Below are 13,059 nucleotides of genomic sequence, written 5' to 3'. Positions count from 1 at the left end.
CATTCTTAAGCAGTGAGTTGATCCCTATCAGAGATAATGAAAGGAAATATTATGAAGGATTACTTAACATCGAAAGAAAGGAGCAAGAGGGACCAGGAACGGCTGCAGAATCCGAAAATATCAAGAGAAGGTCACAGACCCTATCAGGTATGTGCAGAGATCTGCAAACTACAAAGTATACCTGGGCCAATTAGAGAAAGGAGTAACTGAAAGAACAGAATGCAAAGGGAGGAGAAAAGAGCAAAAAAATTATATATCTAATACAGGAATAAAAAAAGACTGGGAGACACTACTGGCTCTTAGTGGGTAGAAAGAGTGGGGGGGCAAGGACCCCACAATGCATATGACAGTACACAGAGCTAAAAATTTTCCTGTCTACATGCCAAAACGTCCCTTTGAGAAGCACTGCCTATACACTAATGTGGAAGGACGCTGAAAACATGTTAAGGTATACATGAATATATGTATAGTATGCTAACAGTTTTTTCAAATCTATTTAAATAATCATACATACTTAGGTGTAGTCTGAAAGGATGGACATATGAGAAACTGGTAAGAAAGACTTCCTTTGGAAAACAGGCCAACCAAGGGAGGTGGAAAGGATATTCCCTTTGTACTGTCTAAAGTTTTTCGGTATGAATTACCGTATTTGTACATCAGTGAGTATGTGTTACCTTTTAAAAATTAAGATTTTAAATTGAGTTAAGACACTAGCCTATAAATTAATACCAGCCATGGGGCGCCTGGGTGGCGCAGTCGGTTAAGCGTCCGACTTCAACCAGGTCACGATCTCGCGGTCCGTGAGTTCGAGCCCCGCGTCAGGCTCTGGGCTGATGGCTCAGAGCCTGGAGCCTGTTTCTGATTCTGTGTCTCCCTCTCTGCCCCTCCCCCATTCATGCTCTGTCTCTCTCTGTCCCAAAAATAAATAAACGTTGAAAAAAAAAAAATTAAAAAAAAAAAAAATACCAGCCGACAACTATCCTCTGTTTAAACACCTACCTTAGCCAAGAACTACCCCCAAGTAGTACAAACATAAAAATACCTGTCCCGATACCCAACAGTGCATTATAGAACCTCGTTCCAACCTTGCTTCCAATATACACAAAGACCTTATTTCTACCAGTGAGATTATATCCCCTTTATCTCTCACCACTAAGAAACTCCTGTCCACAACAGATACGTTCTGGGACATATCTGCAGCTACGGTTTCTGTAAGATGCCAGTCCAAGCTCGCGACCCACCTGTGTATGTTGCTGCTATCAGGACTTCATCAGAAACCAAAACAGAGCCTTTATCTTTTCTGCTCATATCTGTATGCCTAGTGGCTTATCTGTGTGTAAACGTAAACCCTGGCCAGCCCTCATACTCTGAACCTTGCCCAAGTACTTGAACCTGGTCTGACAAGCATCAATGAGATCAGCTTTATTCTAAGGCCTCTCAAGACCTAAATGCTCCATTTATATAAACTGGCCCTTGGCTTGATCTGTAATACACACAATATTTTAATTCTGGTCCCATTTTTATCGCACCCACCTTTTCTTGACTCAATAAGGACTTCTCTTTTTCTAAAATTTCAACACGCATTTTAAGTTTCAAATTGTCTTCAGTGAGATTGTTATCCTACAAAATGTTAAAACAGAGTTTTCAGATAAATTTCAAGTTTATAAAAAAGTAGGCAAGCCATACAAGTGTGCATTTCAACTCAGCATTTCTCTAGTGATATATAAAAATTATAAGCATACAACACTAGACCATCTAAAGTCAGTCACTCATTTTACAAACATTCTTATAGATATTTTTTTAATTTATTTAAAAGCATACACAAATATACATAATACATAAATACATTTACAAACTAACCTGGAATCATTAGCACTAGAAACAACTCTAAATTCCTTAAGGGAAATCAAAATGCATTCCTTGGTTGGTGGGAAATCTGCTTCCACTCATATACGTAATATAATGTCTGTCAAATTAATCTTGAAAGTGATATACCTGCATTTTCCAATTATGTAACTTTAAAATTATGACAATTTATGGTTCAAAAAATTACCATTATCAGCAAACGTAAAATTACTAAGATGCAAGTTCCCAGGATAAGTTCACGTGAATTTGTAAAAAACACAAAACAATCGGGGCGCCTGGGTGGCGCAGTCGGTTAAGCGTCCGACTTCAGCCAGGTCACGATCTCGCGGTCCGTGAGTTCGAGCCCCGCGTCAGGCTCTGGGCTGATGGCTCGGAGCCTGGAGCCTGTTTCCGATTCTGTGTCTCCCTCTCTCTCTGCCCCTCCCCCGTTCATGCTCTGTCTCTCTCTGTCCCAAAATAAATAAAAAAACGTTGAAAAAAAAAAAATTAAAAAAAAAAACACAAAACAAGCAACTACAATAACCAAATACTTTTTCTCGATAAAAGCTAGAAGGTTTTTCTATTAGCATTAGTTTACCTGGTTTAAAATACTCAGTCTCATAATTTCATTTTCAGCATCTGCAAAAACAAAGAATCTGACATTAAAATACTTCAACTTCTTACCTATGTAATAAACTCAGAAATAAAGCTCATTTAAAATAAAGTGTATTGGGGCGCCTGGGTGGCGCAGTCGGTTAGGCGTCCGACTTCAGCCAGGTCACGATCTCGCGGTCCGCGAGTTCGAGCCCCGCGTCGGGCTCTGGGCTGATGGCTCAGAGCCTGGAGCCTGTTTCCGATTCTGTGTCTCCCTCTCTCTCTGCCCCTCCCCCGTTCATGCTCTGTCTCTCTCTGTCCCAAAAATAAATAAACGTTGAAAAAAAAAATAAATAAAATAAAATAAAATAAAGTGTATTTATAAGCACAATCAGCAAACCCTAATGGTACTTACTGAAATGTATTTTTGTTGTTTTACATTTCTATTTGACTATACTATAGAATTCATAACATAAATGCCAGTTAGAAGCTCCATTAAAATGTAATTCTATGAAACAGTACAAGAAATAAGTATAATCATATCTGGATGAGTCATAAGTTATTGCCTTGATAAAAACACTAATAACAATGTTTCAAAATGAGTTGATTAGCTTTTGTACAGGAAAGAGTAAAAGGACTGAGAATGAGGGAAAATGGCTAAAAACAAGAATACATATTTATACCACAATAATACAATAATCTCTCAATTCTTTATTTTTTAAAATTTACTTATTTATTTTGAAAGAGAGAGAGCAAGAGAGTGCAAGAGTGAGCAGGGGAGTGGCAGAGAGAGAATTCCAAACAGGCTCTCCACTGTCAGCACAAAGCCCGACATGGGGCTTGAACCCACAAACCGTGACATTATGACCTAGCCGAAATCAAGAGTTTGACATTCAACCAACTAAACGACCCAGGTGCCCCAATTCTCAATGTTTACAGTGACTTAGAAATGACAGGGGAGCCTGGGTGGCTCAGTCACTTAAAAACCTGACTTTGGCTCAAGTCATGATCTCATGGTTCTTGAGTTCAAGCCCCATGTCAGGCTCTCTGCTGTCAGCACAGAGTCCACTTTCAGATCCTCTGTCTCACTCTTTCTCTGCCCTTCCCCTGCTCATGTGGCGCACGCTCTCTCTCAAAAATAAACAAACAGTAAAAACATAAATAAAGTGACTTGGACATGACAACAGATAGAAAGGCCGTTCAAGCTGGTATTATGGATAGATCCATATATAGAAATAGTTCTGGAAGAACACAAAGACAGAATACTTTAAGTCCAGCTGAAGTGATTTATTCAATGTTCACTCAGATAATACTGAACGTTTACTGTGAGGTCAGTTGCTAGACAACCAGATGAAAACCTTTAGTCCTTGCTTGCCCTCAGGGAGCTTTCTATTCAGAGGAAAGACAAACAAGTAAACACGTGACCACAGTACAGTATGATACAGGGAGTGCAAGGTGCTACAGGGAGCAGAAAGGACAAACACCTGCTCGATCTGGGGGTGGGAGAGGGGTGAGGGGGGCTAGGAAAGCAGCAGCATAGTATCTCCCAGTAGATATGATACCTGCAATGAGTTGTAATGTACTTAAGAATTAGCAGAGAGAAACAGAGACACTCCACACAGAGCAGCAAATGCAAAGGTGACAGACCTAATAGACAATAACATCATCGGCTTAAGGAGATGTATAGAAAGTTCAGTACGGCTAACACTTAGCACGTGAGGAGAATGGGAAGAACTGAAATTAAAGGGGGAGACAGGGACCAGATCATGAAAGACATTTTATGTCAAGTATGAGGTTTAGACTTTATCCTGAAGTTCACAAGGGAGCCACAAAGTATTGCAATCAGGGAAGTAAACTGTTTTGAGTTTCTGAAAAACCATCCTTGCTGCAGAAAGAAAAAAAAACTGATTCAAGGAATCATGGAGACCAGAAAATAATAACAGCTAACACTTCTGTAATGCTTACTACGGGATAGCCATTGTTGTAGAGAGAACTCTGCAGGTAGTAACTCAGAGAATCCCCATTACTACTACTGTAACTATGGAAGATCGTTATCGTTATCGTTATCGTTATCCCAACTACACAGATGGAAAAACAAAAGCATAGAGATGGTAATTAAACTGCCCAACGTCACTGAATTAGTGACAGAGCAGGATTCTAGCACAGTCATGTACTTAACTACTGTGCTATTCTGCTCCATGAAGAAACTACTACAGTTAATCAGGCAAAAGAAAATTGATCGGATGAAGTTATTCAGTGGCATGGAAACTGGAAAAAGAGGAAGGACTAGGGCAGTAGGTTTGTTTTTAAAGCAAATGAATTCATCTGTGTCACCCAATATGTGGAATAAACAGATACATTTATTTTGAAAAGAGCAGAGATACTCTGAAGTCAAACAAGAAAAAGTCTAGATCCCTAGTCAACAGCCTTCTCTTTGCCTTCCTGGCAGCTCCTAGAATGGAGACACTTGTGAGAAACCCTAGAATGCCTCTGAAAGAGTACCAAGCCAGAGATGCTAAGGAAATAGAACCTTCAGGATATGCTAGGTGATGACTTCAAATTCTCTGTTTTGGCGAACTGGTAAATGCCACCAATCACTAAGGCTGGGAGAGAAGGAGGAGGAGGAGGAGGGGGAGGAGGAGGAGGACAACGACGACACGGTGACCCTGAACCTAACTTTAATATGAATTTATAGAGTTGGCCATCCAGGTCAGGCACTCAGGATAAACAACTAGGCAAGTGAGACAGATTGGAGGCAGGGATCGGGGAGCAGAGCACCCAAGGGCTAGAAACACCCTCCAGAGCAAGAATCAATCAGTTCATAATGTGAGAGTTTATATTGTGAGAAGACAAAAATGCAAAATAAAACACATCTTTGCAGCTAAAGAGCTCCTATTATGTTTTCCTGGCATGAACGAATACTGGTGTTTGGCCTGTTTCATTCAATAACTTATTTTTTCTAACACAGAACACAGGTATGGTAACGAAGTACCAGCTTCAGCATGGAAAATGATAAAAGACCTATGGTTATCACTCTTGTGTCTGCTTAGATACAGGACATCATTTCAAAAGGTGATACAGAATTTTAAAAAAGGGAGGCTGCATTCCCTAACTGGAGGGTCTGGACCCTAATGAGTTCCAGAAAGTATTTGGTTCTACACAGATTAACAGAAATACACCCACACCTCCTCCCAATAAACAGCTACTAAACATTTCCCAAAAATCTACACTGCCTCCTAGAGCAATGAGTCCCCTGTAAATACTTAAGAATGAGGCAGGGAGTGAAGCCTTTTTAGTAGAAAATTCCTCTTTGTTGTCCGTTAATTATGGCACTGAAGCGAAACCAACAATTCGATTCAAATTCTACACAGTCGTTTCCATGACTCCTCCATTCCCATACAGTACTCAGTGTGCCTCTAAAACAACTGGTACGCAATAAAACACCCATCATCAATAAGTTCCAAACATTTTATACCAGACAGTGCCCGCTGGAGTTTGAGCACTTCCTCTTGCACCGATGCACCCTGCGACAGGATTCCTTCTCTTCCTGTCACAGCATCGCCCTGCCTCACGGCATCAGGCTGCAATTTACTACATTCCCGTTTCAAGTTTTCACACTCTTCCGTTATCTGTCTGTTTTCAATGTGCAGGCGTTCTTGTTCCTTCTTCAAAACATCTCTGTCATTTTCTGCAGAAGATAATTTTGTATTTATGTCCTTTATTTTATCCTCAAGTTCTTCAATTTTTTTTGTAGACGCTACTTTCTCAGTTTGTAGATCCTGAATAGTTTTTTGCATCTCATGGATTTTCAAGTGATCAGTGACTGCAATTCCTGAGCCACCTAGAACATGAACAGAAAATCAAGGACAGCAAATGTCAGCTACCAAGAGATTAGTAGCTTGCTATATACAGCTACGAGATTGAACAGACGTGAGAACCTGAAAATCTTTGTAAGTTAAGACAACGAGATACCATTACACTCCCATTAGAACGGCCGAAGTTCAGAACATGGACAACACCAGATGCTGATGAGGATGTGGAACAAGAGCTCTCGTTCACTCTTGGTGGGAATGCAAAACAGTAGGGCCACTTTGGAGGACAGTTTGGCAGTTTCTAACAGAATGAAACATACCCTTACCATATGGTTAGCAACTGCACTCCCTGGTATTTACTCAAAGGAACTGAAAACTCTTACCCACATGAACACCTGAACAATGATGTTTATAGCAGCTTTATGCATAACTACAAAAACCTGGAAGCAAAGAGGTCCTTCAGGAGGTGAATGGATAAATTGTGTACATCCAGGCAATGTGATACTATTCAGCACTAAAAAGAAGTGAGGAATCAAGCCATGAAAAAACATGGAGGAACTTTATTTTTTTTTTTAATTTTTTTTTTTAACATTTATTTATTTTTGAGACAGAGAGAGACAGAGCATGAACGGGGGAGGGGCAGAGAGAGAGGGAGACACAGAATCGGAAGCAGGCTCCAGGCTCTGAGCCATCAGCCCAGAGCCTGAAGTGGGGCTCAAACTCACGGACCGTGAGATCGTGACCTGAGCCGAAGTCGGACGCCCAACCGACTGAGCCACCCAGGCGCCCCAACATGGAGGAACTTTAAATGCACATTACTAAGTGAAAGAAATCAATCTCAAAAGGTTACATACTGTATGATTTCAACTATGTGACATTCTAGAAAAGGCAAAACTATAGAGACAATAAAAAGACTGGTGGGGAGGGCAAGTGGGGGGTGAGTAGGCAGAGTAGAAAGGGTTTTAGGGCACTGAAACTACTCTGTATATTATGATGAATATGTGCATAAGTTTGTCCAAACCCATAGAATGTACAACACCAAGAGTCAACCCTAAGGTAAACTATGCACTTTGAGGGATCGTGATGTGTCAATGTAGGTTCATCTTTGGTGGCAAATGTGCCATTCTGCTAAGTGATGGTGATAGTAGGGATGGCATGCGTTTGGGGGCAGGGGTATGTGGGAAATCTCTGTACTTCCCTCTCAATTTTATTATAAAAACAAAGTCTTAAAAAATTACAATAGGGACGCCTGGGTGGCTCAGTCAGTTGAGCATCCAACTTGATTTTGGCTCAGTTCGTGATCTCACAGTTTGTGGGATCAAGCCCTGCGTTGGGCTCTGTGCTGACAGTGTGGAGGCTGCTTGGGATTCTCTGTCTCCCTCTCTGCCCCTCCCCCCCTCTCAAAAATGAATAAACTTTTTTTAAAAATTACCATAATAAAGCATTTTTATTTTAAATTTTTTTCCCCTGTAATCTCTACTCCCAACATGGGACTCAAACTCATGACCCTGAGATCAAGAGTCACATGCTCCACTGACTGAGACAGCCAGCTGCCCTCATAATAAAGCTTTTTAAAAATAAACAGTCGAGGAAAAATATTATTTGAATAAACTACTAAAAAGCCTACGTATATGAATTTAAAAGAGAGTGAAAATAGTTCTATTGGTTTTTAAGGTTTTTTTTAACATTTATTAATTTTTTGAGAGACAGAGACAGTGTCAGCAGGGAAAGGACAGAGAGAGAGGAAGACACAGAATCCGAAACAGGCTCCAGGCTCTGAGCTGTCAGCTCAGGGCCTGAACCCACGAACTGCAAGATCATGACCTGAGCCAAAATCGGATGCTCAACCAACTGAGCCACCCAGGTGCCCCAGAAAGTGAAAATACTTCTAATCATTTATTACCAAAGTACCACCACCAAACGATACAAAGAAATCTATGTATTGTAACTATCTGTCACAAAGGCAAATGGACCTTTCCATTTCTGCATAATCTTTCCTTTTTAAAAATTTTTTAAATGTTTATTTATTTTTGAGAGACACAGGGTGCAAACAGGGGAGGGGCAGAGGAGACACACACACACGAAATCTGAAGCAGGCTCAAGCCCCAACACAGGGCTTGAACTCATGAATCTGAGATCAGATCATGACCTGAGCTGGAGTTGGACACTTAACCGACTGAGCCATGCAGGTGGCCCAATTTCCACATAATCCTGATAATAGTGATGCCACTGCAAATTTCCGGCAAGTGAACAGAACTAGTCATTCACTCATTCTTTAGAACTTAGTCCAAGTTTACATCAGTGTCTTGATCACACATCACTAGGCTGGTCTTTTAATTATATCATCTAACACATTAAGTTAATAAAAACTAACAACCTTGTTGTAACAGCTTTTCCAGTTCTTCAATTCGTTCTTCATAGTCACTTAATTCTTCTCGATGCCGACGACTTATTTCTGTCAATTTCTGTTGATGTGCATTCTGTAACACTGACATTTCATGTTGATGGTCATCAATTTCCTGACTTCGGTTCTGTTTAAGTTCCTTAAAAAATAAAAACAAGGTTAACCCCATTTATAATCAATGATACACCTAAGCTATTTCATTGTGCAGAAGTGTGTATTAAGAATAATTCTCTGAACACGCTATGGTTGAAGAGAATTTAAACACAGCCTCCAAATCTGGACAATTCTGACTCTACCCTTGCCTTTCTTGGGTCTTAAGAACAATTTGAATATCTTTTTTTCTTCATATCTGTGACCATGAGCTTCTCTTGCTAGTGACATATCCCATCGATGCCAGTGCCAACCTTCAGTCCGTAGCTGGTGTCCTATTACTCCCATCTCTTGCTCAGCCCTTCCTTCCACCAGTCTTGATGGGACTCCCAAACTGTTAACCAAGGCACGTTGCTACCCAAGTTGAGACCACCAGTCTCTCTCCTAGGAATCCAGATCTTGAGCAGAGTCCTTCAAAGAGGGAAATTATTTGGACCAGAAGCACTGTGATAGCTACACCCAGAAAAGTTGGTCCACTGTGTCCCACTCTCTAGATCCCCAATGCTATTCCCAATCCTGTCCATCCTAAGACCAAAACGCTCAATACTTCTTTCAATCCTGTGGACAGACTAACCTGGGTCCTTCCAGTAAATCCTCTTTCGCTTTACTTTGCCAGTAATGATTTCTGTTGCTTGGGACCCAAGAATCCTAATCTATAAATTAGCTTCTACTTCCTGAGAAGACAAGTAAGGTTGTTCCTTAATCCTGTGCGCTTACTTCAGTGCCAGCGCTTGGCAAGGAGCTTTACGTTTAAACTTTAACACAATCCTACAGGGAAGGTATTATGAAATCTACTGTACTAAGGATAAAATGGAAGCTTGGAAAGATTAAGTAACTTGTCCAGAGTAGAACAGCTGGTAAATAGCAGAGGCAGGATTCAAACACAGGTCTGACTTGGGAACCCACCCATGTTAGTATTACAATAATAATAAAACCAAAAACTAAAAAATTCTATATCTGACAATAATTTATACACTAAAAACAATTCAGTGCCATATGATAATTTTATGTAACTAAAATTTTTCTTGAATGAAATAATAATGGACACAAACTAGCAAAATCCCACCATTAAAGGAAAATAATTAGTTACAGTGAATAGTATTAGCATTTTATTTTGTCAATATCCTTTAAACCCTGAAAACTTCAGCAACCTTGGGATTGTTTTAATAAAGACCATTTTACAAGATATAGTAACTAGTACAGACTAATGAAATATACTTAAAAAAATAAATGTTCAAAACCAAACAATTTTGAAGAGACATTTTTATACACCTTACTGTCATAAAGAACGAAGATACAAAATGGAAAAGAAACAATCATACTCTATATAATTAGCTTTATAACTGAGCCATTAATTTAGACATATATTTTTAATAAGCCAATTTTAGATGTATAATAGCCATTGTTCCAACAACCTGTCTTACCTTAATGATACTTTGCAGTTTGCAGATTTCACTTTGATCAGAGCTATTTGATCCTTGTGGTTTAGAAGTCTAGATCAGAAAAACAGAATTAGAAAATAATTGTATTGATTTTCTTGTAAAAGAGAAAGTCACAAATTAATTTTATTAAACGACATCTTTCAAAAAAGGGAGCATTTCCCAAATTCTGATTAAAGAATGCCAAGCACTTTTGAAGAACCCAGTCCAATTGTAATACACAACAATTAAAAGATAATTTTCAGGAGTCTGTTAACTAATTAGGGAGACACTTTTACAAAATAACTGTTAAGAAGGAAAACACCAGAGAATATTTTACTTAGCTTAACAAAATGTAAATTTGATAATCAAACAGCTTCCTAGAAGAGAATTTTTCAAAATGGAAAGTTATCCAACATTAATTCTAACCATAACCCAGCAAAAATCTTTCTAAAATGATTTTACCTGGATCTCTACCCCAATACAGAACAACCTTTAGTTTAACAATTAAAAGAACTTTTGGATTTTTCTCTTCTCATTCAAAGCTGAATGTTGTTCATTTATCTTTTTAACATTTACTATACAGTGTGTTAGGGAACAAAAAGCTGCTCTCTGGATAAAAAAAGGAACAAAGTATACCAGAAACTCCAGGATTCAGAGTCAAAAGATGTCTGGTTGAGTCACAACTTACTCACTGTGACAATATGTGTATTAAACGTTTACTTTGTTTATCTGTAAAACAGAGGTAATAAATACCTCACACAGTTACTAAGATTAATATATATTAGGATAGCACATATACAAACATCTTGTAAAATATAACACAAGTTTTACTATGCCTTGCTGAAAAATTAAGTCCTGTGAAAGATCCCAATTATGCCTTTTCCACCATGATATCCTACTATAGGTAATACAGTAAACATTCAAGATATGCTTATATATACATACTCAAAAAACACCTCTTCCCTATGAAATCTTATGTTTCTTAAAATACGTATCAGAATCACCTGGGGTATTTACAGTTTGAATGCAATTTCCAAGGCCCTAAAATAAGCTACAAAATCCTAATCTCTGAAGGTAGGACAGGGAATCTACAGTATTATAGCAGCTTAAGAGCTACTACATTTTTAAAGATAAAATGGACAAGCTGATCATCCTAAGATGTATTTTGGGTATGGGAAATGTCTAGCAACTTGAGAAGCAAAAAAATAATTGGTAGGGTTTCTCCTTTATATAACTAGATCACACTCACAAAAAGAAACAATTTCTTTACTTTTATACTTTTTCTCTACATTGAGGAAATTAAATCCAAATGTGCAATGTTCGAGTTTACTTCGGGTCTCACATCTATTGACAATATCAATAGTATATAAAATTTGATATATAAGATGGAAAGCGTTCCTTAAAAGAAAGTTTACTGTCCAAATAGCAAAGATTTAATTTCTACTGCACAAAAAATAATACAAAATAGTTTAATGTATTTTATGATACCAATGATCAAATTTTCATCTTACACGTAACTAATGATAAAGGAACTTCAGAGAACATCTCTGCAAGTAGTTTCAATCTGGTATCTCGGAGCCCTGGCATTGCCATCAAAGAAGCCTCAGGGACTCCCGGGGAAAAGATGGCTAGTTCAACCATAGCATCTCCATTTTTATCTCTTTTAAGTCCTGGACTTGTAACTTTTTATTTAAAAGAAAAAAAATTTTTTTTTAATTATGGAGAGAGGTGCGTGCAAGCAGGGAGAGAAGCAGAGGGGGAGAGAGGGACAGAGAGAGTGGGGGAAGGAGAGAGGGAGGGAGGGAGGGAGGGAAGGAGAGACAGAGATAAAGAGACAGACAGAACAAGACAGAATCCTAAGCAGGCTACACGCCCAGCAAGGCGCCCGATGCAGAGCTTGATCTTACTACCCTTGGATCATGACCTGAGCTGAAATCAAGAGCCAGACGCTCAACCAACTGAGCCACCCCGACGTGCCTTTATTTTATTCTAAAACATAGTTCTGTTGCTCTAAACTTTTTTGAGAATTTCTTCCAAATATTTTATAGAGGGAGGAAAAAACTAAGATGAGAAAGAAAGATGATCTGATCAAAATCACTCAGAAAATCACTGGCAGGATTAGAATACAGGTTTTCAATTTCCTAGTCTGGGGTTCTTTCTGATACCAAAAGTTCTACATTCAGAACCACTCTCTTTACTAAGAACGTTCAAAAACTCATGGCAATTTTACCAACCTGAGCAATATGCCTCCAGTGGCCAACTTCAGACTCAAGTCTTGAAACTTCATTTGACAATCTGTTTATTTCTTGTTGTGATGAAATTATGTCACCAAAGTCCATGTCGTCATCATGGAAAGCAGCAGCATGACGACTGATGCCATAACCAAATGAAGACGATGCAGGTGCTGCTGGTACTCGGCCAGCTCCTGAATTTACTGACTGGGCAGCTGACTGAAGCTTCAGCACCTGATCCTGTAGTGCGATCTGTCTTGCTTTAAGATGGCTGATTTCTACCTATACATTTATAATCTGCGTTTTAGAGAACGTACTTTAAAACAACCACATTGATCTTTTTACAGATTCATAACATTAAAAGTTATAATGATTTAAAACTATCCAATGATGGTAACTCTACCAACTGAATCCTAGTATTTTATAATAGCCTAACCACACATTTTGATTTAAAAACCAAACATGAAAAAAAAACAACATGATTACCAGTTAAAGCACAGATAATATTTCAAATAGTGCGAAGATCAGAATCTCACTCATATGTTAACTGAAGCAATTAAATTCTCAATTAAACACGGGTTTACTATTGTCGATGTATCAGG

The 13,059-nt window shown here is 38.8% G+C and overlaps 1 protein-coding gene across 2 annotated transcripts in view; it reads right to left on the bottom strand.

Annotated features, from left to right (window-relative positions):
- Window positions 1–13,059, bottom strand: part of TRIP11 (thyroid hormone receptor interactor 11) — a 62,859-nt gene that overhangs the window by 35,723 nt on the left and 14,077 nt on the right. For both annotated transcript variants that reach the window (XM_047080209.1, XM_047080210.1), the window contains exons 4-9: window positions 12,461–12,739; window positions 10,230–10,298; window positions 8,629–8,794; window positions 5,915–6,280; window positions 2,444–2,484; window positions 1,534–1,620 (exon numbers count right to left, since the gene is read on the bottom strand). In XM_047080209.1, coding sequence (XP_046936165.1) covers window positions 1,534–1,620; window positions 2,444–2,484; window positions 5,915–6,280; window positions 8,629–8,794; window positions 10,230–10,298; window positions 12,461–12,739 — 1,008 coding nt within the window. The remainder of the gene's footprint in view (window positions 1–1,533; window positions 1,621–2,443; window positions 2,485–5,914; window positions 6,281–8,628; window positions 8,795–10,229; window positions 10,299–12,460; window positions 12,740–13,059) is intronic.

Source organism: Lynx rufus, unplaced genomic scaffold (genome assembly GCF_022079265.1).
Source record: "Lynx rufus isolate CCGP_SWC_20201006 ecotype Redwood Valley unplaced genomic scaffold, mLynRuf1.p SCAF_17, whole genome shotgun sequence".
Taxonomy (NCBI): domain Eukaryota; kingdom Metazoa; phylum Chordata; class Mammalia; order Carnivora; family Felidae; genus Lynx; species Lynx rufus.
The sequence above is the reverse complement of the archived record's forward strand: the minus strand, read 5'-3'. Positions and strand labels throughout refer to the sequence as shown.